General features: G+C 39.2%; 1 protein-coding gene across 1 annotated transcript in view; it reads left to right on the top strand.

Annotated features, from left to right (window-relative positions):
- The window catches only part of LOC118810932 (cadherin-23-like), a 338,859-nt gene that overhangs the window by 271,908 nt on the left and 44,421 nt on the right, over positions 1-22,530 (top strand). The window contains exons 15-18 of the mRNA XM_036575094.1: positions 10,504-10,568; positions 12,072-12,309; positions 18,041-18,146; positions 18,446-18,573. Coding sequence (XP_036430987.1) covers positions 10,504-10,568; positions 12,072-12,309; positions 18,041-18,146; positions 18,446-18,573 — 537 coding nt within the window. The remainder of the gene's footprint in view (positions 1-10,503; positions 10,569-12,071; positions 12,310-18,040; positions 18,147-18,445; positions 18,574-22,530) is intronic.

Below are 22,530 nucleotides of genomic sequence, written 5' to 3'. Positions count from 1 at the left end.
TTGCAGAATTTAACATACTGTGGATTCTGTTAACTTACAGAGTGCTGCAGCTGGGCCTCAGTCTGCACCACCTCAGATGTTTTAGAGGGTTAAACTAGGAAAATATGTTAACCTTGAAACATTTTGATGATATTGATTCAACTTTGATAGCACTAAATAATAATATAAATTATCAATATTAAAACCCATCCTTTACATTTTTGCCATGTTTCTGTCATTTTTTGACATTGAAACAAGCAGAAAAAGTCAGAAGGGTGCAGATGATCCTACGGTACATAGCAGCGATTTTTCATTCAAAGCCGTCTGAATGAGCCAAACACAAAGTGCATGTCACTCTTAGCTAGAGTTGCTGATTGTGCGAGACTGGTCAACTGAGAGCTAATTTCTGTTGTGTACTTTTAGCCTAAAGGCATGAGGGCACATTGTGTGTGTGTGTGTGTAAAACTATTTCAATCAATGCCTAGCACTAAGCTACACTGACAATGCTGCTAATACGGTAACCAAACTGACAAATTCAAAGCAAAACAAACTTTGAACTACTTCTGATAATAACAAAGCTGCTTTAATGATGAAATTAACTATTGATTCCATTCAGTAAATCACCTAATAGAACTCACTTGTTTAAAAAGCTAAAGATTCTTTACAAGGATGAGATGTTGGCACTCAAGCTCTTCTGTGCATTATTGAAAGGGAGGAAGCTGGCATGAATCCACATCAACAGGATCTCTTACCTGCACATAGGTTTACAGTTTATTTTATGCAAAGTAAAATACATTAGGTCCCATTTTATATAAGGGGCTCCGATAAGTGTGTAGTGACACATTAACAGAGCAGTCAACAATTGAACTACTGGTGATATACTCACTGTTACAGATGGATTACAGTAGTACATCTTATGTCAGTAGATATGTGTATCAAATTCAGTTGAATTACACAAATCTATCTTGATAGTTGCAATAGCATATAGTACTATCGTATGTAACTGCACATGCTTAATAGGGTGAACTGCTGTTTTTCCAACAACACTTTTTTTTTAAGTAATAGGAGGATGGCAGTTAGATGGACAGCAGCTGGGCAAATCTTTAAAACTAACTTTCATGTAATTAATTTAAATATATGTGTTGCTTATATTACCCCAAAATAAATGTCTGGATTAGTAATCTGTATTTCACTATGTATACATAACAACTACTCAAGAACTTATTTTAAAGTCTAACTTTTCTGCTAGACATCTGCTATTGCTGTTTAAATACTGTCACATTATAGAATGGTTAACAGGCAGAACTTTGGTAGATTAAAATGTCACAACACAGTCACACTGCTACAGCTTGGTAAATGTTAGCAAAGTTTGCATTTCCTGTGCAGATGCAGTGTACGCTGCTTGGAAAATCAGTAATTCACCCTACTACACATGTAAATATGCTGTTACATCAATCAAGATACACATGTATAATTACATAAGCTGTGCTCCTGCAATCCACATGTAACAGTGAATACATGGTTTACAGTGCAAGCCACAAAAATAGGTAGATATACAGACATAAAATCACAAAGATTAACAGATATTTGCCAATCTGCATGTTACCCCAGCTAATGTTACTAGCCTAGTGTTTTTTTCACATCATGTCTTTTAGTCAGGTCAGGTCAAGCGGTCTTTATTTTCATTCCCCAATATAACTTGTATATATTGGAACGGTCATTCTTCAGGCCGCATGTTGCAACACACAACAGCAGCACATTACACAGGACTATATAAATTGCAGATACACAAATGAGTGCAGAATATGCAATAAATACAACAGACAATAAATACACAGAAAAATGTGTATTTACGTTTACATTTTAAGTTTTTTTTTTACATTTGAAAATGCCTGTTGTTCCTTACATTGTGTGTAAATTTCATGAAGAATGGATCAAAAAAAGAAATGGCCAAAAATTACTTGGAAACAAGTCTGGTTCCATTGACTTACATAAAAAGTAAAGTATGTTTTTTCCTTCTGTAAAATTACCATTTTGGAGATATGAGGTTTTGTTCCAACAACAGTGATATGTAAATAGCCATCATATGTATGTGAGGCATGGATGAGCATTAAAGCAGTATATATGTGGAGGATCATTGTTAACTGTAAACTGTACAGAAAGATTGAGATCTCAAAGCAGCATTCAAATAATTAAGGATTAAGAATTGAAAGTGCAGATGTGAAGTGGATGTTGGAACGGATCTAGATTCATCTGACCACCTTGGAGACGAAGCTGTTACGGAGACTGGTGGTGGTGTAACGGATGCTCTGGTACCTTCTGCCAGATGGTGGGAAGGTGGGGAGTCCATGAGAGGGGAGGGAGGGATTGGTCACAATGCTGGCAACCTTTGCAGATGCAACAATCATGTCTTTCACTGTATGAACATTGAGATAGATGATTGTCTCTGGACTGGTGTGCAAGCTGCTCCATGCTGACTCGTCATTGTTTCCGATAAGACCCACCACTGTAGTGTCATCAGCAAACTTGGGGATGTGATTTGGGCTATGCTTCACAGCACAGTCATGAGTCAGCAGTGTGAACAGTAGCGTGTGGTTATGCTGGAGGTGGTCTTGCCGATTCCTGACAGACTGAGGTCTCCCAGTAAGGAAGTCCAGGATCCAGTTGCAGAGGGAGGTGTTCAGGCCCAGCAGGCTCAGCTTTCCGATAAATTGCTGGGGTATGACTATGTTGAATGCTGAACTAAAATCTATGAAGATCATTGTCACGTAATTGTCTTTTCTGTCCAGGTGGGTCAGTGAGAGATGAATGGCAGAGGAAATGGTGTCCTCTGTGGAGCATTCCTGCACCATTCATGGTTGGTTTAAACACACAAGCCGCCACCACGTGCGGGTCTTACCAGACAGTGTCGCTACCCTTTCGGCACAATGTACTGTTAGCCCCGCTAGCTGGATGGCCACACTTGGAATGCTGTCAATGAGCCGTGTTTCTGTTAAAATAAAGACAGCAGTCCTGGAATTTGTGCTTGGAGGTTAGTTGTAATCTGAGTTGGTTTTCAGAGCGGACGTTTGAGAAGAGATGCAATAGTAGAGGCCAGGCAACGGGGGTTCAGTGCATTTACATGAACTCAATAATCCGATCATAATCATATTTCTGCAGTTATTTGATTATTGCTATGGTCATTTAAACAGCACACTCTGATCTAGAAGTCTGATTAAGAAATACGATAATGAGAGCTGGATTTTAGCTCAGTAATCTGATTTCTCAGCGCATGTGAACTCTTACTCTGATTTCTTTCAGATTTCTCAGCACATGCACGAAAACAGACTAGAAATACGAAAGCAGCATTGCCGCAACATGCAGCAAAACACTTTTGGAGCGACAATGAAACTGACTACATGCTTGACGAAATGAGGGATTTAAATATTCTTTATTTTCTAGATGATGTATGTTCATATTTTCAGGTGAAGTGGTGCGATGTTTTGTTTTTTTTTTTCAAAGCCGCGGCATGAAGTTTAAGTTACGTTTACAATATGTTGTCTTCTGTGAGTTTATTGGTTCGTTGCAAAGCAGAAATCCGATTACCGCCTGACCCATGTAGACCTGGAGTTTCAAATTATCTGATTACTCAAGTGAATATAAACACATTGATCAGATTACTGAAAATCTTGTAAACACACTCAATGATAGACATGTTCACCAGTGTTTCTTATGCACATCAAAATTGTTTTAAAAACTGACTACAGGACACAAAAGCACCATATTTCTTTTGAGTTTGTGGAGAGTTATTCAGGTCACACCAATCGTGATAAATTCAGTAAGTGATGTTGAAAGTGTAAATACGAGTGGAATGCAAAATAAACAGGAGCTTGATGTTTATCTGTGCAGCTACATGACATGTTCTATGTCATATAGCTACGCAATGCAACATGCTTGTCAGGTATGTTGTGGCCTTAGGAGATTTGAAGGATTGGAGTCACAGTCATGAACATGAATGAGATAACACTAATTAAGACGAGCGAATCAGAGTGTGGTGGTGTTTTCTTAGAAGCCTGTGCATGATCTTCTTAAAGATGCAGACATATTTGCTGAACATATTATTACCACAACAGAATATAAACTCCACATATTTGATTCTCAAACCTGTCAAAACACATCATCTGGTTTAAAAGCAGATTCTGTTAGAAACCAAGGAGCCTCCTGGACGTTTCTATAGTGATCGAGGCAGGTTTTCCTGGCGGGATATCAGTAAGCGACAGATGGAGGGAGTCAGATTTTTGAGTGTGATTTCTCCTTAAGTGCTGTGATTACAGTGTGACAGTTAGAATGAAGTGTATTGTGCTGTTCCTGGACACTTTTCACACTGAAGCATATTCCTCTGCTGAGGGGAACGTTGTGGACGGTCCTTTGTGAGCGCGCTCAGAGGGTTCACACTTCCCCTGTTTGTCACCCGTTTTATGTCTGAGGACAAACATCGTTTAGCATCTGTCACTCAAACTCAGCAGGGTCCATTCAGCTCCTGTGGTGTGACCATCAGACTGACCATCAGAGACTGTTCCCCTCCCTCCATTCGCGGGCATATCTTTCTCATCCGTCACCCTCGGCTTTATCTGACCTTTCACACCTCCTCTGGCTAAAGAGAGCAGGACGACCTGTCAGGCGATGGAGCAAACAAGTCTCTCGCTCTCTCTCTCTCTCTCTCTCTCTCTCTCTCTCTCTCTCTCTCCCTCTCTCTCTCTGTTTTCTGTCATTCTGTATTTTTCTTCACTCTTTGCCACCTTCCTCTGTCATTGTTTCTGTCTCTCTTTCTTCTTCTCTGCTTCTATCATTCTTTCTCTCTCTCTCTCTCCTTCCATCATACTCTCTGTCATATATCATTATAACCCTCTTATCCCCCTCTCTCTCTCTTTCTCTTCATCCATCATTCTCTTTCTTTCTCTCTCTCTGACTCTTATTCTCCTTCTTTTCTATCGTTCTTTCTCATTTTTTCTCGCTCTCTTCATTCCCTACCTCTGCCAGTGTTTTGTCTTCTTCTTTCTCTCTCTTCTTCTATTACTTTCTCTTTTGCTCTCTTCTTCCAATATTTTTTCTCTTTCCTTTTCTTGCTCTCTCTCTCTTTCTTTCTCTCTCTTTAGATTCCTACTTCCATCATTCCATCTCTCTCTCTTTCTGTGACTCTGCCTCCTGCCTCTATGCCCCCCTCATTTTTCTCTTCTACCATTCATTCTCTGTTTACACTCCATTGCTTTTTCTCTTTTTCTCCGTTTCTCTCATTCTCTCCTTCTTTACTCTCTCTTTACTCTCTCCCCTCACGCTTCACTCTTTTCTCTCTTTCTCCCACTCTATCTCTGTCCTTCTTTCCTTCCCATCTGTATATCTGTCTACTCTCTTTTCCTCAGTTTCTCTCTCTCTCTCTCTCTCTCTCTCTCTCTCTCTCTCTCTTGTTGTTTTTCCTCCTTCTTTTTCTCTCTGTCTTTACTCACTCTCTCTCTCTCCCTCTACTTTCTGTATTAGCTCCTCTGTCGGTGTAGCTGCTGTTGTCACGCTAACACTCTTAGCGCTATCATCACCTATGGAGCTGTCAATCACCTTCTTGGGGGGGAGGGGAGGGAGGGAGAAGCAAAGACGAATAAAGGAAGGACGAAAAGGTAGCAAGGAGAGGCAGGTAGAGAGAGTAGGAGTGAGGTACTTCTGAGAGAATGAGAGAGAGAGAGAGAGAGAGAAGAGAATATGTGGGCTGTGATAGGAGAAACAGGAGGAATAGAGAAACGGAAGGAGGGACGGAGTGGGGAGGGAAGCATGGAGGAGCGATAGAGAGGGCGGGATGGAAGGAGAGAGATAGGGAGCGAGGGAATGAGGGAGAAGAGGGAGGGAGTGAAGTCCTGCACTCATTTCTAACTACATTTCTAAGGGTTAAAATACCAGGCAGTCTTAGTTATTGCTGTATACAGATATTGATACCTTCTATTACATTAAATAAATCATTACATATACTTACAGAATTATGTAAGTAATTACAGTTACATAATGAATTACATTTACATTCAGTTTACATTCTGCATCGACAGGTTGGAGTCTGCATTTTCGACTTCTGTTTCTGTGTCAAACACTGACAAGAATATTACAACATATAAAGATTTTTTCTTTTTTGCTTTGTGAAAAAAAGACTGTATGCACAACAACAAGTTTTCATCGCTGAAATAAGGTACATATTAAGTTTTCTGTGGACTTACCAGCATCATCCAGAAATCCTGCCAGTGAAGCACAGATAATGTGTCTGTAAATGTCATTAAAAATACTACATTCAGGAACGTGATGCTATTTTGAACAACCATTGAACATTTTATTAGCTACAAAGGAAACTCTGCTTGAAAGTTCAATGTTGTTAGAGTTTGTGATATTCATCTGAATTATAGGGCTCATATCTTTCAAAACTGAATTGTTCTTGCTCTAAGGAGTAACTACACCCCTAAGACCTTTTTTCCATTAACGGCTGAAATGAACTGCTCTGTAATAATAAAATATACCAGACTTGCTTAAAATGTAAACACACCTTTCCAAACTGTAAAAATATCATTTTTATCATGGTCAGTTCCGCCTCTGCAGTGCCCCTCTGGTTCAACTCTGCTATAGACATGGAGGACACGTCACAGTATGCAAATCAGTCAACCAACGTTACCGCCCCCTGATGGTTCCACACTCATAAATATGAAAGCATAGGACCCTGGAGCGAGGAGATAACCACACTCACGTGCTGAGCTAAATACCCCCAGCCCCACCTCACAAGGCTGCGATATGCCAGATGTCTGCAACAACTGTAAATAACCCAATTAATCTAAGCTGAGCTTATAATAAAGATGTTATGATTAGCACATTTATTGATAATGTTCTACGCATGACTAGGTAACCTGAAGGACTGATTAAGTGAGGATTCTTGCAAGTCTCTATTTAGTTACTGGTGTTGCATCCGATTCATGTTTCCCTTCATAAATCAAACCTTCGGGCGCGCAACTCACTGAACAGAAATCAACGGCAAGCAACACTGGAACTACAGAAAGTGAAATGGTTCAGGAAAGGCCTCCGTACAGCCTTTCTTGAACTTTTATTGAATACGCACTGAACAGATAATTAGAAGTTAGCTGTCGCAGTTTTAGGGAATGTTTTACCATTCAGACGCGTCTCCCGCTCGCTGCTAATCATTTTCTGGCACTACATTAACTCTTCAGAGGCTTGAGTAAGTTGCTCATACTGGTGAGGCTCAAGACACACTGCCTGATCAGAGAGACCTTCCTTCATCGAAGATGGGGATGGTAGTGGAGACAAATCGTCAACCTCGTAAGACTTCAAAGTTGCAAAAGTACCATTTGATTCTGTCACTGTCCATATTTTCTGGTAGCTAGCGTTAGCTTTGAAAACACAGCAGCCCAGCCTGCCCGGTTTCCCTCGCAGCCCCACCTCCAAACTGTCTTAATATACACTCTTAACTTTCAGTGTAAGTTAATATAACAAGAATTTATTTCATTTTTGATCATTTCTGTTGGTCTGATTGTTGCAAAATTTTGATATAGCCCAGGAGTCAGCTGGTGCTGATGTACTAGTATAGGCTAAAAATATAATATACTGTGTAACGGGAAAATTCAAACAAGAAGTTGGTGAATGAGAAACTGACTTTAGCTTCGCCACTTTTTTAGTGTTTGACAGTTTCTCGTTGCAGATTAAACATATCAGGAAACCAGCTGGAGTGATTATAAATGCAAATAAGGCCATTCATCTTAATTTACTGATGTCCATCTCTTTGCCTTTTTGTTAGCTATTAGCTAGGCCAGATTCTTATCTGTGTTGCTATGTAACCAGCAGTCTGCGTGCCAAACTTTAGGGTTAAAGGTTGGTAAGTTAGCAGTTATAAATGAACTCGAGTGCTTGTCAAAACTGTGTTAGAACGATCCGCAGGGCTTTATTTTACTGCAAAGGATGATTATTTTATGTTTCCCTTAAAATCTAATTCAGCTGTGGAGCCGCAACAGGGCAGTAAAACAGCTGTATGTTGCCGACCCCTGGTCATTCAAGTAATGTCAAATAAATAAATAAATATACAAAGATCCAGCAGCGACTATGCACAGGTACTAGTCAGTCTTAGATTTGGGAAGTGTGTGTAGTAATGAGAGCCTGGGTGTGTTCCCTGGCCCCGGGTGACCAGGGTCATTACTGTGTGGAGTTTCCATGTTCTCCCCATGTCTGTGTGGGTTTCCTCTGGGTGCTCTGGTTTCCTCACACAGTCCAAAGACATGCAGTCAGGCCAACTGGAGATGCTAAATAGCCCATAGATGTGAGCGTGTGTGAATGTCTATGTCTGTGTGTCTGCCTTGCGATGGACTGGTGACCTGTCCAGATTGTTTCCTGCCTTCCACCCAGTGAACGCTGGGATAGCGTCCAGCACCCCCCGCGACCCAGAAGGATATGCAGCTTAGAAGATGAATGAATAAATGAATGAATGAATAAATGTAGTATTCAGTGGGTGGAGCTGGAGCAAGAGTGGGCCAGTCCCACATGGGAGGGTCCATGAGCGGTTGCCCATGACTGAAATGCTGTTTTCTGCTGTACTGCAGCTAACGGCGCTTATGAACTTTCAGAATGCAAGCAAGTGACCGCAATAAACCGCAGACTGCTGATACTTTTCACACACGCAGTATGAGGTCGTCACTGGAGCAGAGCTGAATCATGGTCACTAATAGTGTTACTGACAGCGCTGCAGTGTTCAGCCCTGCACCCCAGTAAACCAACTGCACAAGCACTGGAGTGGAACTCCATTACAACACCAACCACCAACAATACATCACAGAGAGAGAGAGAGAGAGAGAGAGAGAGGGAGGGAGAGAGAAAGAGAGAGAGAGAGAGAGAGAGAGAGAGCATGTACTGTATATGTCAGTGTGTTTGTGTTTTGTATATGTTTGTGTGTGTGTCTGTGTATGTCTGTGTGTGTCCACAGACAGAATAAGCTGTATCTGTCTTCTCCTGCATCCTTGAAGAACATGACACACATCTCCACACTTAAAAGCCAGCTCTGTCAAACTGCTCCTCGGACCACCCTCATCACTCCCCCCATAGAGGCACACAGAGAGAACCAGCCTGCTCTGTGTACAGGACTACAGTACTAATAAACAGTGCTGTGGAATGATGGAAAGAAGGAGAAAAAGAAAGAGGGAAATATATATATATATATATATATATATATATATATATATGTATGTGTGTGTGTGTGTGTGTGTGTGTGTGAGTATGGCTACTGTCGGAACAAAACCTTGTATCTTATTGTATAAAAGCGTGTGTGAGACAGACTCACTGACTCATTTGGGGCAGAATAAAGAAATGTCAGAGCTTTTGATGATCTATTTTTAGCTCACAGCTGTGGCTGTTGAATTAACTGCTATAATAATCGTCTGTTGTCTCTGTTCTTTATGTTTATTTGCATAAATACACTTGCAGAATCACAGCATAATGCAAGTTCTTTTCCCACGCTGTGCACGGTTGAAATGACTGTTCACACAAACACACACACACACAAGCACACACACACACAATCAACCATTGATGATCATTGTGAGAGTGTGTGCATCTGTTGTTGTGAGAGTAGAGGACAGGCCACTGAGTTCATGGCCATCTGGTAAGAGACCCTTCTGCTCTGGACTCTGTGTGTGTGTGTGTGTGTGTTTGTGAGTGTTTCAGTTGTGAGTGTTAATTGTGCAGAACTAAACACTCTGTAGTGTGAAGTTTCAAGCACTAACTCACTATCTGATAAACAGTGCCACTGACACAGTGGCACACACACACACACACACACACACACACGCACACACACACACGCACACACGCACACAATATCCTCAAGAGTTTTTAACATAACACGAGTCCAAAGAATACATTTGGTTTACATTCTGTTTCAGTCTGTTTCAGTTTGTTTGTTGGGCACACTTTACATTGATAGTCCTCTGCAGATGATCTGCAGATGTTGTATTTGTTAACAGCCTATTTGGTGCAACTATTTTGATTATCAACAGTGTTAGAGTTCAAGTTTAGGATTAGGTGTTGAGTTGAAGTTAATGTGTCAGATTTAACCAAAGTTCAGTTGCAGCTGAGCATCTACAAAGAATTTACAGTGGACTCTCAAAATAAAGTTTCAGCAAGATGTTTTATTCTTTCTGTGAACAACATCATTAGCTTTTCATCATAAGCAATATATGAAACATAATTGATAATAAAATGAATTAAGGTAATTGTTAAAGATACAGAAAATAATGCATGATTAATAATGATTCGTAAATATTGTAATAATGTTTAATCTGGCAATAGCTACCAGATTCGACTGTTACCAAGAGTGGATAAGTAGATATATAAAGTAGTTATGTTGTTTGGCAACTGTAGCTTTATTTAAATTAAATTCACTGCAGCACAGATCTCTGATGGTGCATTGCTTTTCTTATGCCATATACCCACCTTCTCTCTCTCTCTCTCTCTCCTTCTCTGCAGGCCACAGATAATGACTTTGGGACGTTCGGCGTGGTGCGCTACTACTTCAGTGACGAGCCAGACCAGTGAGAGATTATCATACATTACCATCCTCTGACATTTCACCCTCAATCACCGCTCAGAGACATTTCATGAGAAATCTATTCAATATGCATGAACCTAATTTCTTTATTGCTGTGTTTACACGTTAGCATTGAAAAAAATAACATTCTGCGCCTCACAGCAAATTGATGACGAATCAGCGTTATGTCAAAACAGTGAAGAAATCACTTCCAGGTGGATAACGCAGGTCACGCTAGACTGATTTTGACTGAACAGGATTTTGTAGTAACTCTGAGACTTATTTAACTAATATATTGGAAAAATAGATAGACCTTCCAAGGTCAGTAAGTTTGCGACTTTGGTTAATTGTCATATAATCATGTTCACATACCAGCCACACATTTAATTGCAGGGTTTAATAAAGCAATAAAAAGCAATACTGTGATTGTATCACGGGGAAGGGTGTTCTTAGGCACGAAGCGGAGCAAAGTGTCTACAACCCCCCCTTCCCAGTGGGACCTTTTTAAACTGTGTTGATGCCCTTTCTTTTAAATTTATTTTTCTATTTTAAAAATACAAATACATCTCTTTCTGCTGGCAAAGTGAATGTTGTGCATGTTTAAAACTCAATTAAGGCCATGTTGTGCCTTTGAGTGTTTATTGTTTGCACCTCTGGGGACTTAAATTTACCTAGACAGTACCTTTTTGACAAAAGCCACGTTTACATGCAGGTTTATAATCTGTTAATAATCTGACTAATAGCTCAACGGGAATAGAATACGTCCACGTGTACACCTCAGTCAGACTAGACTGATAGAGGCAATTCGGAATAAAATTTCTATCCGATTGAACGAGGTGGGTAATCCTGTAAATAATCTGTTAAATAGAAGAATAATAGCTGTGTAAACATCTGTGTCTGATTACATTCCCAGTTGGAAAGTTTAAGTAGGTTCTGATCATGTGCGTCACGTCATAGTGAAAGTTTATAAGGTTCAACATGGTGGAGCAGAAACTGGTCTGCAGAGGAGACGGAGTTTGTGCTCTGATCTTTAAAAGACGGCGGTGGGACGGACGTCCAGCTTATGTGTCTCAGAACACGACATCTTCCTCTCGGCCTTCTTTAATAAGGACATGTGAGGCACGTTTTCCTGAGTCTGACATCATTTTAATGTGATTAAAAACACAAGCACGGCTCACTGATGCTCATCTCACTCTGACTGGGACCTCATGTGATGCTAGTTGTCATGGTAACATCTACACTAAGTAGTACTCTATTCATGTGTGTAATTTTGGATCCGATTACTTGTATCCAGCATGTAAACAGAGATTTTCCATCAGATTGTTGAGTAGAGTGAGTATATAAACACCTCAGTGTTAATCTATAATCGGAATATATTCAATCGGATTGGCAAAAGTCTAAATAAAATTTTTGCTAACATGCTTTAAAGCTTGTCCCCCCTCAGTGACAACTGCTTTAGGGGCACTCCTTTTTTTTCACTGATTCCCGGTTTCTGCCCCGGCCCCAGGTTCTCACTGGATGCGGACACAGGCTGGGTGACTCTGAAGGACCGGCTGGATTACGAGCTGATGCGTCGCTACACTCTGACCATACTGGCCCGGGATGGAGGAGGGGAGGAGACTACAGGTCGTCTCCGCGTCAATGTGATGGACGTGAACGACAACCCGCCCGTCTTCCAGAAGGACGCGTATATGGGCTCGCTGATGGAGAATGAGCAGGCCCCCCAGCAGGTGGCCAGAGTGAGGGTGAGTCCAAAACCCAGTCAGGAGAGAAAAACACCACCATCAGACTCTCACATTCACCCGCACCAGTTTGGTTACGTCTTAAGTGGTGCAGAAATGGGCAAGAAGCTAACGAATAGCTGACTTTAGCTTCATATCGCCAAAGAATTAGGGGTGGGCGATAATATATAATTGTCAAATACCCCCACTTTAAAGGCATATGATGCCTTAAATGTAACTAAAGCCCAGCAGTGAGGAGCTGAACTTTACCCTCCTCTGCTGTCACTGCAGACTGGCAGGGTCGTCTACAGAGCAGCGCTGGTAGTCTGTTAATGATGTAATGTTCTTTTTCATTTGGTCCCATTTTGTAGGGGAAGATTTCAACCACTACTCCTTGTAACTCAGTTCCAAGGGGCAAGGTGACACTCGAGAACAAGGGGTAGGGGTAGAAATAAGAAATGGGATTGGGCCTTAGTCTTGTGTGACTTGACAGGTTTTGGGTAGTTGGTAGAAAGCAAGTAATGTGTAAAAATCTGTTTGTTTGTTTGTTTGTTTCTTTCTTTCTTTCTTTCTTTCTTTCTTTCTTTCTTTCTTTCTTTCTTTCTTTCTTTCGGATGCTGTATCATTTTAAAATTATGTTTTCTTTCTCTCTTTTTTGTCTCTTTTGTCTCTTTCTCATGCTTTATTTTTCCTGTCTGCATGCTTTCTTTCTTTCTTTCTTTCTTTATCTCTCTCTCTTGATCTCTCTTCTTTCTTTCTTTCTTTCTTTATCTCTCTCTCTTGATCTCTCTTCTTTCTTTCTTTTAAAATCATTTTCTAGTGCAAAATTCTCTTTCTTTCTTTCTTTCACCTGCTTACTCTCTCTCTCTCTCTCTCTCTCTCTCTCTCTCTCTCTCTCTCTCTCTCTCTCTCTCTCTATGCTGTTTTCCTATATGTTTGTCTATAAACTCCAGAAGGCTGTGCTGTATGTGCTCTGGTGTTTTTAATTCGGAGCTGTTGGTCCAGCTCTCTGTGGACTTTTGCAAACAGTTGAGCAGCACAAACATCTACTGCATTTCCACTGACTGAAGCTGTGTGTGCGCATGTGTCTGTGTGTGTGTGTGTGTGTGTGTGTGTGTGTGTGTGTGTGCGTGTGTGTGCGCTCTCGGGTTGTCAGGTTTGATGAGCTGCCTGTAAGCAGTGCTGTGATGTGTGAGTGTGAGTGTAAACACTGTGGTTATTAATATAATATCTGAGAGAAATGAGTGTCTCCACACTGTGGACGCTGAGTCAGCAGAGCTGAGGAAAGAGTGAGAGTGTGGCTGGAGTGAACGAGTGTGTGGCTAGAGCAAAAGAGTGGAGGCTGGAAAAAATATGTGTGAGTTCAACACTACCCACACATTTACAGTTTAAAAACAATTAGACATCTCTGTCTTCCTCCAGGACTCTGCGGAGGCACAGAGGAGAGAAAAAGGCTGCCTCTGGCTCTTCAGCTCTGTCTCTTCCCCCATTCAAACATTTGCAAACAACTGTATGTCAACATTAAAACACAAAACAAATAATATTATTAACAGGAAGTATATGTATATGGACACTTTGTAGTGTAGATAATAACAATAATAATAATAATAATAATAATAATAATAATATACAATTGTATGTGACTCTAACCCCTGGTCAAATTACTTTTGCTGATTTTCTAAGTGAAAATAAGAGGGAACAAGCTTAAATACAGCAATTAGTTAAACTTTCATGTATACACCTCAGTACAAGCACAAATTCGATTCATTTGCTTACAGTTAAACATTTTGGAAGCAAATAAAATATAAAATGCACCATAACTTTTGCACAGGCCGCATTATGTTTTATTTCTTTTTCCAATATGATAAATTAAACAAACAAACAGTAATTGTGCATTAATGTGCAGCTCTCTATAAAGGATGTGTTAACTTATTTTCACTTAGAGAATCAGCAAAACATGCTATTTGACCAGGGTGCTCAAACTTTTGCATACAACTGAAATGATACAAATAAAAGAGTTGCCCTCTGTTTAAGCTTATGACAACACAGTATGACTGGTTTGGGGGATTTAATGGAAAATATGATCAATTATGAGCAATGTACTTTTTTGACAACCAGGCTGCTACACTGTAATTTAAAAAAGTGGAACATGCTACTAAATGTTACTTGAATACTTACCTAAATACTGCCCTCTGGAGCGTATACTGGTCACTGAACCTCAGCAGCTAATATACAGAAAGTACACTGTAAAAAAGGAAAATAGTTGTGTCAACAAAGTTTTTAGGTAACTTACTTCACAGCATTTTTGAGTTAAATCACCCCGAGGGCCTTGATGAACTCCTCTAGTTGAGTTAGTTGCCTTAAAATGTTGTGTTGACCCAACTAATTGGTGTTTGAACATGTAGGCACTGGATTTAGCAGGTCACATCAATTTATTTTATTGATAATATGACAATCCTCACATTGAGCTCATTTCACATCATGGCTCCCCACAACACCTCTAAATCTTCATCATGTGATTTTTCCTCAGCTCAGCATTGTCTCTTCTCATTAGCTGAACGTCAGCACGGCACGATCCGATCGCTTCACCCTTCAGCCCTTGTTAGGTTCCATCGCTGGTGTTGATTTCATTCTGTTAGCGTTTAATACATCGTGTCAGCATGTGATTGTCTCTACATCGCCGTCACAGCTTAATAACACTCTTCAGCTCTAAGCTGGTTGATGATTGACAGGCCAGCTGTGTTTCTTTTCTCTCAGCAGGGCTGTCAAACTGCAGTCGCTTACAATTTTAGACCTGTCGAATTACCACTGTTGCTAGTGTTGTATATCTGTAGCCTTTCCAGACATACTGGGGGTTCTCATGATGGTGTTTTTTGCATTTCGGAAACAATTGCATGGCTGTGCTTGTCTTTCTGTGCTGCTTTGCTGTTGGGTCATTGTGAGTTACGTACACTGCCCATCAATGTGACTGGAGGTACTCTGCTCATAGTAGTGTAATACAGACAATGGAAACAGTACACCAAGCTTTTGTGGCCTCGGGGAGGTGGGGGGTGGTGGTGGTGGCTGAGAACAGCCAGAAATGTCAGAGAACATCATTTATTACAAGTCTAGTCAAAACAATCATTAAGTACAAGTTGTGCTTTTTTAAAGAGATATTTCTGAGGAGATATAAAACAATCCTCTTGCATAAGGAAGGGGAATGTCAAAGGAATATAATTGAAAACACAGGAATTTCCAAAACTAGAGTTCAACAAATGAGAGAAAATGGGACTCCTAAAAACCATGCAAGACCTGGTAGGCCACCAACACTGTCTACATCAGATAAACAGCACTTAAAGCTTTCAACTTTGAGATAGAGGAGAAAATGAAGCTGCTTCAGATCTGAAAAAATCCACAGGTGTTTCTGTCCATCTTTCCACTGTGAGAAGACGACTCAGCACTATGAGTCTGAAAGGATGTGTTCTCCAGATCTCAACATCATTGAATGTGTTTGGGAATACTTGGATTGTGAGAAGCAGGAAATGCAACCAACTTCTAAGACTGAACTTTGGAAGTGTGAAAAATATCCTTTCGAAAAACTGAAAGCAAGTCTCCTGAAAAGAATGGAGTCTGTAATAAAGATAAAAAGTGAATAACTGAATAATATGTAAAATGTAAAAATGCAAAATGTCATGTTACATTTAGTTGTTGAGGCTATTTTCTGTTAAATATTTTCTATGTTCCCAACACCAAAAATTGAACTATTTCTCATCAATTTTTGTTTTAACTGGAAATTAAATGAATAAAGGGTCTCTGACTTTTGCAAAGTACTGTGCAAATATGACTGGAGGTACTATATACACATAAGTACACAGCTCATCTCTGTAGCAAGTGCACTTTTTCTGTTCACTAATTTTAAACAGAGCTGGCTGGAAAGGAGTCGGTGACTGTGCTCAAACTGTGGCTGTAGTATCTTTATTTATCGTAGATGCAGTGTGATTTCTGTTCACACATGAGAGTCATGCTGTTTTGTCAGGTGAGCTTGATTTTAGAAAATTTACAGGAGACACTCGTTTCAGATGATGTTAAAGTTTTTTTTTTTTTACATATTTATTGTTTTTTTGGTTGTGCACAGCCCTGCACTGCAGTCTAAGTCTCTTATTACATACTAAGACGTATTATTCAGTAACGACAGGGAATTCAATGCAAATTGCTGGTTATAACTGGTTATATGCTGGTTCTAGAAGTGTGTAATAAAACTTTGGGCCTCACAGCAGATTATTAATCATTATTAATTATGCAGTGTTAGATAAGAAGCATAAGCACTGTCAAGCCCACTAATGAATTATAAGATTTGTTGCCAACTATTGATTTAAGTAGTTTATTGTTCCATTGATTTGTAGTTGTCACAAATATTGCACATATGTTAACATTATTTTTATAAGTATACAAACATTGTTTTTTTATGTTTTTGCTAACCGATAAAGAAAACACTCATCTGTGTTGAGGAGAGACACTATAGGTGAAAAAACTCAAACAGTCAAAACTGGAGTCAAAATTCTATAAACATGTTCATTTCAGTGTGCTTAATCAGTTTGTGTCCACTTGTATCTGTGTGTTTTCCTAAAGTTAGCTACATTAATAAAGGCTTAGCTCCGCCCACACTTGGCACACACATGTCATGTCCTAGCTGCATGTTGTCTGAGATCTTGGTGGGTGATACGGTCCTGAGGCCCATTCTTGAAGTCGGTTTTCTCAAAAACAGCTTTTCTCTACATTCAGAGACAAACATCTCAATTCTTAGAATACCAGCATTCAGGAAATGTTACATGATCATTTCTATGTTTGTTCTGAAGAACGTTACAGAAGGATTTCCTAATATATTGCTCAAAGCTGAATTTGTGCTGGATTTTGTACTGTAAAATGACCTGAAAAAAGTTTTACACTGCAAAAAAATTATATCTTGGCAAGGGAAAACGTCTTAAATCTAGACAATGTATCTAATATTTCTATAATGAGGTTGTTCTAAGAAGATTATATGAATATTTTAGCTATTCCTGTACATTTTTACTTGCTTTAAGTCATTTTCTGTAGTAAAAGTGTCTTGCAAAATTACCAGCATTAATTTATAAAACAATTTGCCAAAGGAATAAGACACTTTCACTACATAAAACTGCTGTAAACCAGTTAGTAATGTTATATATCATCAAAGTCCAAAGAAATGTACTTTCAATGTACGCTAATGTAAAGAGATTTTATTCCAAGCAATTTTGGAGCATTTCTGTTGGTCCATTCATCATGAAATTTGCACACAGTAATGGGCATCCGCTGTGCTCACATGAAGTAGAAAGATAAAAATCTAAAAAGATAGTTTGGATAGATTTAAGCTGTTTTCAGTTGCTTTGATATCATTTTTGTGCAGTGTGTCATGTTCTCTGGATGATTTTAATAATATGTTCTTTAAAACCTCTTTCTGGTGTGGATCTTAACAATGAAATAAACATTTAAACCTTAACATCATCTACAAGCTAGATTTTTAGATTGTAAAAATATGCAAATTTATGCATATTTAAGTAGATAATGTCTAATTCGTATTTATATATTTTTTTCAAAACGTACAATATAAATATACTAATATACGAAATGTCACTGAATAACTGGCAAAGATTCGCTGTAGTATTAAAAAAAAAAATGTGTCCCCAAACTTTTGATATCTAGTGTACATCAGTATAACTCCAATGTTCCCTCTCTCTCTCACTCTCTCTCACTCTCTCAGGCAACTGATGAGGACTCTCCTCCTAATAACATCTTGACCTACTCCATCATATATGCCTCGCAGTTCCAGAGTTATTTCAGCATTACCATGGTGGAAGGGTATGCAGGTAATGTGGCCCTCGGGCTAAAATATCCAGCTCACACTCTTTAACGCCAATTTAATACACACTCGCGTGGCAAAGATTAGCATTTGCTACACTTCCTTACACTCCGTGACCTATGCTATTACAGCAGACTTAAAGCAGAACTACTGTGCAGCCACTCAGTGACGAATAGGATTGAATCAGAGGCTCTTAAGTGTGAAAGTATATTGAGAGGAAGCTTATAGAGCACCATACATGGCCTGTTCTTTAGTGTTATGTGACATTATGTCTGTTCTAACCTCATTGTGCCTTTTCTCTCTCAGTGATCATGGTGAACAGACCTTTAGACTATGAGCAGATTCCTGGAGGGATGATCTATCTGACCCTGATGGCCAGAGACGGGGGGAATCCTGCCCTGAACAGCACCGTGCCGATTACTGTGGAGCTGTTTGTGAGTATTTTCACAGTACAACTGAATGGGAGATTTAATAAGATAGACGATTCCTATTGAAGTGAAATGGGCCAAAATACTACAGTGGACACTTTACAGAGCTAAGAGAATTCAGACTGTGTACAGTCTCGTTATCATTCATTTAAATGGAATTCACCGAGACAAGCAACTTTGCATTGCTCATATCCAGAGGGAATAAATGTGAAGCTTAACACTGAGTTCATGATTTGCATCCTTGGCCACTACGGCTGCTGCTTTGGCTGCGTTTACCTATATAGGGGCAGGGCCTCACTTAGGAGCACTGAAGATCCAAAATTGAAGAAACAATAATTTTAACAGCGTCTTAGCACAACGCTTTAAATATTTCTTCCCAACTGGCTATAAGTAAACACATTAAAAAGAGAGCCTCCATGATATGCCGTTTGTCATGAGATGTTTTGTTCATGGTAGGTGAGTAACTGCTAGGTTAGCTGCCTGGCTAAGTGCAGCTGAACACACAAGTCACACCACTTACTCCAACCACACCAGGCTATATTAAGTATTAAGTATTTACTATTATTATGACTGTATTCACTACATTAATTCAATATTTTTTTATGTGAAGCAGCTCACAAACTCATGACCACTATCTTTACCACCACCAAGAAATAATTTGATTATAATTTGACTATAGATTGATTATAGATTGATAGATTGTAATTTAATTATTATATCACAATTTAATACAATGGAACAAAAATCTCTAGAGGAAACAGTTCAGCATCTTAAATCAACATGTTGTCTCGACACATTGCTGTCTGACTTTTTAAAGCTACTTTTACCTCTGTAGTATCTGACTTGCAGCAAATAGTAAATGGCTCACTGCTATCAGCCATTTTCCCAAAGTCACTAAAAACAGCTGCCCTTAAACCTCTCTTTAAAAAGACAACTCTGGATCCTTCTGTGTTAAATAACTCCAGACCTGTTTCAAATCTTCATTGTATAGCTAGGATCATTGAGAAAGTTGTTTTCAATCAACTCTTCAATTACTTTTAACGCAAGTGGTTATTTTGACAAATTTAAATCAGGCTTCTAACCTCACCACAATACTGAAACTGCTCTTATAAAATTGTTAAATGATATATGACTGAATACTGATTCCGGCAAAATATCAATTCTGGTTTTACTAAAACTCAGCGCTGCATTTGACACTGTAGATCATAAAATACTGCTGGACAGGTTGAAAAAATGGGTGGAACTTTCTGCAACTGTCCTTAATTAGTTCAGGTCTTATTCAGAAGGTCAGAGTTACTTTGTTACCTTTGGCAGTTATTAACCTGATAGAGTGTCTATGACATGCGGAGTCCCCCAGAGTTCAGTTCTCAGACCTCTTCTGTTCATTCTATATATGCTGCCTTTAGGCCAAATTCTACAGCACAGCAGCATTGATTACCATAGTTATGCAGATGATACAGTTATATCTGGATCTCACACCAGATAATTAGAGCCCAATAGACTCACTGTGTCAATATTTGGAGCATATAAATATTGCATGGGATAAAGTTTCCTTCAATTGCATAATGACAAAATCATAGTGTTTGGCAACATAGAGAAGAGAATTAGTATTAGTGAGCTTCTTGATTCTTGGGCTTTAAAGACCAAAGACTATCACCAAAACAGCCTTCCATCATCTTAAAATATAGCTAGAATCAAGGGTTTTGTGTCCCAACAAGGCCTAGAGAAGCTCATCCATGCTTTTGTCTCCAATAGGGTGGACTATTGTAAGGGTCTTTTAACTGGACTTCCCAAAAAGACTGTTAAACATCTACAGCTCATTCAGAATGCTGGTGCTGGAGTTTTAACCAGGACCAGGACAGCAGAGCACATTACTCCAAATCTACAACCGTTACACTGGCTTCCAGTTAGATTCAGAATAGTTTGTAAAGTGCCGCTACTAGTCTATAAATCACTGAATGGTTTAGGCCCAGAATACATCTCTGATATGTTTAAAGAACATAAAATGAGTAGGTCTCTTAGATCTATGGACTCAGGTCAGTTAGTAGAGCCCAGAGTCCAAACTAAACATGGTGAAGCACCATTTAGCTGTCAGTCAGCATACAACTGGAACAAACTGCCAGAAGATATCAGGTGATCTCAAGTGCCTCAAATGTATCAATTTTTAAATACAGGTTAAAAGTATTTCTCTTTTCATCTGCATATGATTGAGCTTTATAACTTTTACTTATACTTATACTTTAATTCCCTTTTATATCATTCCCCATTCTATCTGCACTTTACCCTTTTTGAGCTAATTTTAATAACACTTTGTTTTAATTTCCTGCTATGGTTTTATTCTATATTATGCACTTCTTCAATTAAGGGTTTGTAACTATCTTTGCAGAAGTCTTTCCAAAGTACTAAATCTCAGGATGTAATAAGCTGTATTATTTAATATTATTTAATACTTTAGTTTTTTTGTGTTTGTTTAAAGCACTTTGAATTACTGCGAAAGACATGTTCAAAACTCATCATAGTATTATCATGATGACTTGAGGTAGTGAGCAGCGTCGCCACACTGGGAGGTTTCCAGCCAAATTGGGCAGAGTTTTCTTGGTTATGTGGGAAACTACCCAATCTGGCAACACTGCTCCCTACCTCACATTTAGCAGTCTGAATATTCTCCATAACGGACAGATATTAGCACAGATATTGTGTGTTCATCAGAAAAAGGCATGAACCCACACCAGGCTATGCCAAAGGATTTACTGAAGAATTCACAATAAAACTATATCAAAAGAGCAAAGAATATGCTGTTTAATTTGTCTGCTTGTCTTTTACAAGCTATAGATGTCCATGTCTGAGACAGAGTTGCCATAATTGGTCTTAGCACTAACATAACACCGCAAATCCCATTGGAATCCTAGAGGACATTAGCAATATTGTCTTTGCAGTGGTAAAAATGTGGAAAACAGATGTGGAAACAGTATAAAAAGTATATTCCATTGTTCCAAAAATGCTTTGCCAACCCTTCTGAAAGTATGTATCTGCCATTATAGCCTATAGTTTAGCCCCACCCATTCATGCTGAAGTTATAAGGAATGTTTCAGCCTGGAATGCTTTATAAAAGAGGCACAATACAAGGCAGCCAGTCAAAATAGAGCTCATTTACATATATTGATCCTATGGGCACTGTAACAAAAGCAAAGTCATGTAATAGTGAAATTCATAACTATTTTTTCGTACATAAATCTGCACAAATGTAACAAGCAGGATATAAGGAAATGTTAAGAAAGCAGAATGTGAGATACAAGCCCTTTAAATGCTTTGGATGTCTGGTTCTCATTATCACTACTGTGAACAATTCTGAGTAAGTTTCTCTAGAACAGAACATTTGACATCACACCACCCTGAAGGATTTTAACTATTGTCTTAACAGTTTAATTTTGTATAAATATTGGTGGAAATCCCCTTTAACTAGCTCTCCATCATGCCTCTTTATTCTACACTTTTATAAACCCACTATAGTTTTAATAGAAGTGAGAAGGAAGAGTTGTGACTGGAGTAAACTTACTCACAGGCTAGATAGCACAGTTCACTGTATTATGATCCCAAGTTTCAGGGTTTAACTAATAAACACAGACACATGTATTCAACAAACTACTTTGCATTCAGCAGGATAAATAAACCATACAAAATGTGACTAATTAAAGCAGTGGGTCGTATACTGCATGGTTGCTTTTGCATTCTTTGTATTTGGCCTCCTGGGGAGCGCATGTGCCCACTAATTCAGTCTCTCTCTGAGCTCTGTTGAGTCTGCTGGCTCCATTAGTTTATCCACGGATATTTCTCTCTGACATTTTCTCAGTCTTATTATCATGGTTATGATTAGACACATTTCAATTGCTGCATAACAACAGGGGGGCTGAGGCATTTAGCTAGCCCTGTGTTTGTGTGTGTATGTATTGGCTGTATTCTCTG

The sequence above is a fragment of the Colossoma macropomum genome, unplaced genomic scaffold (genome assembly GCF_904425465.1).
Source record: "Colossoma macropomum unplaced genomic scaffold, Colossoma_macropomum, whole genome shotgun sequence".
Lineage (NCBI taxonomy): Eukaryota > Metazoa > Chordata > Actinopteri > Characiformes > Serrasalmidae > Colossoma > Colossoma macropomum.
This window is presented reverse-complemented; position numbering and strand designations above follow the sequence as displayed.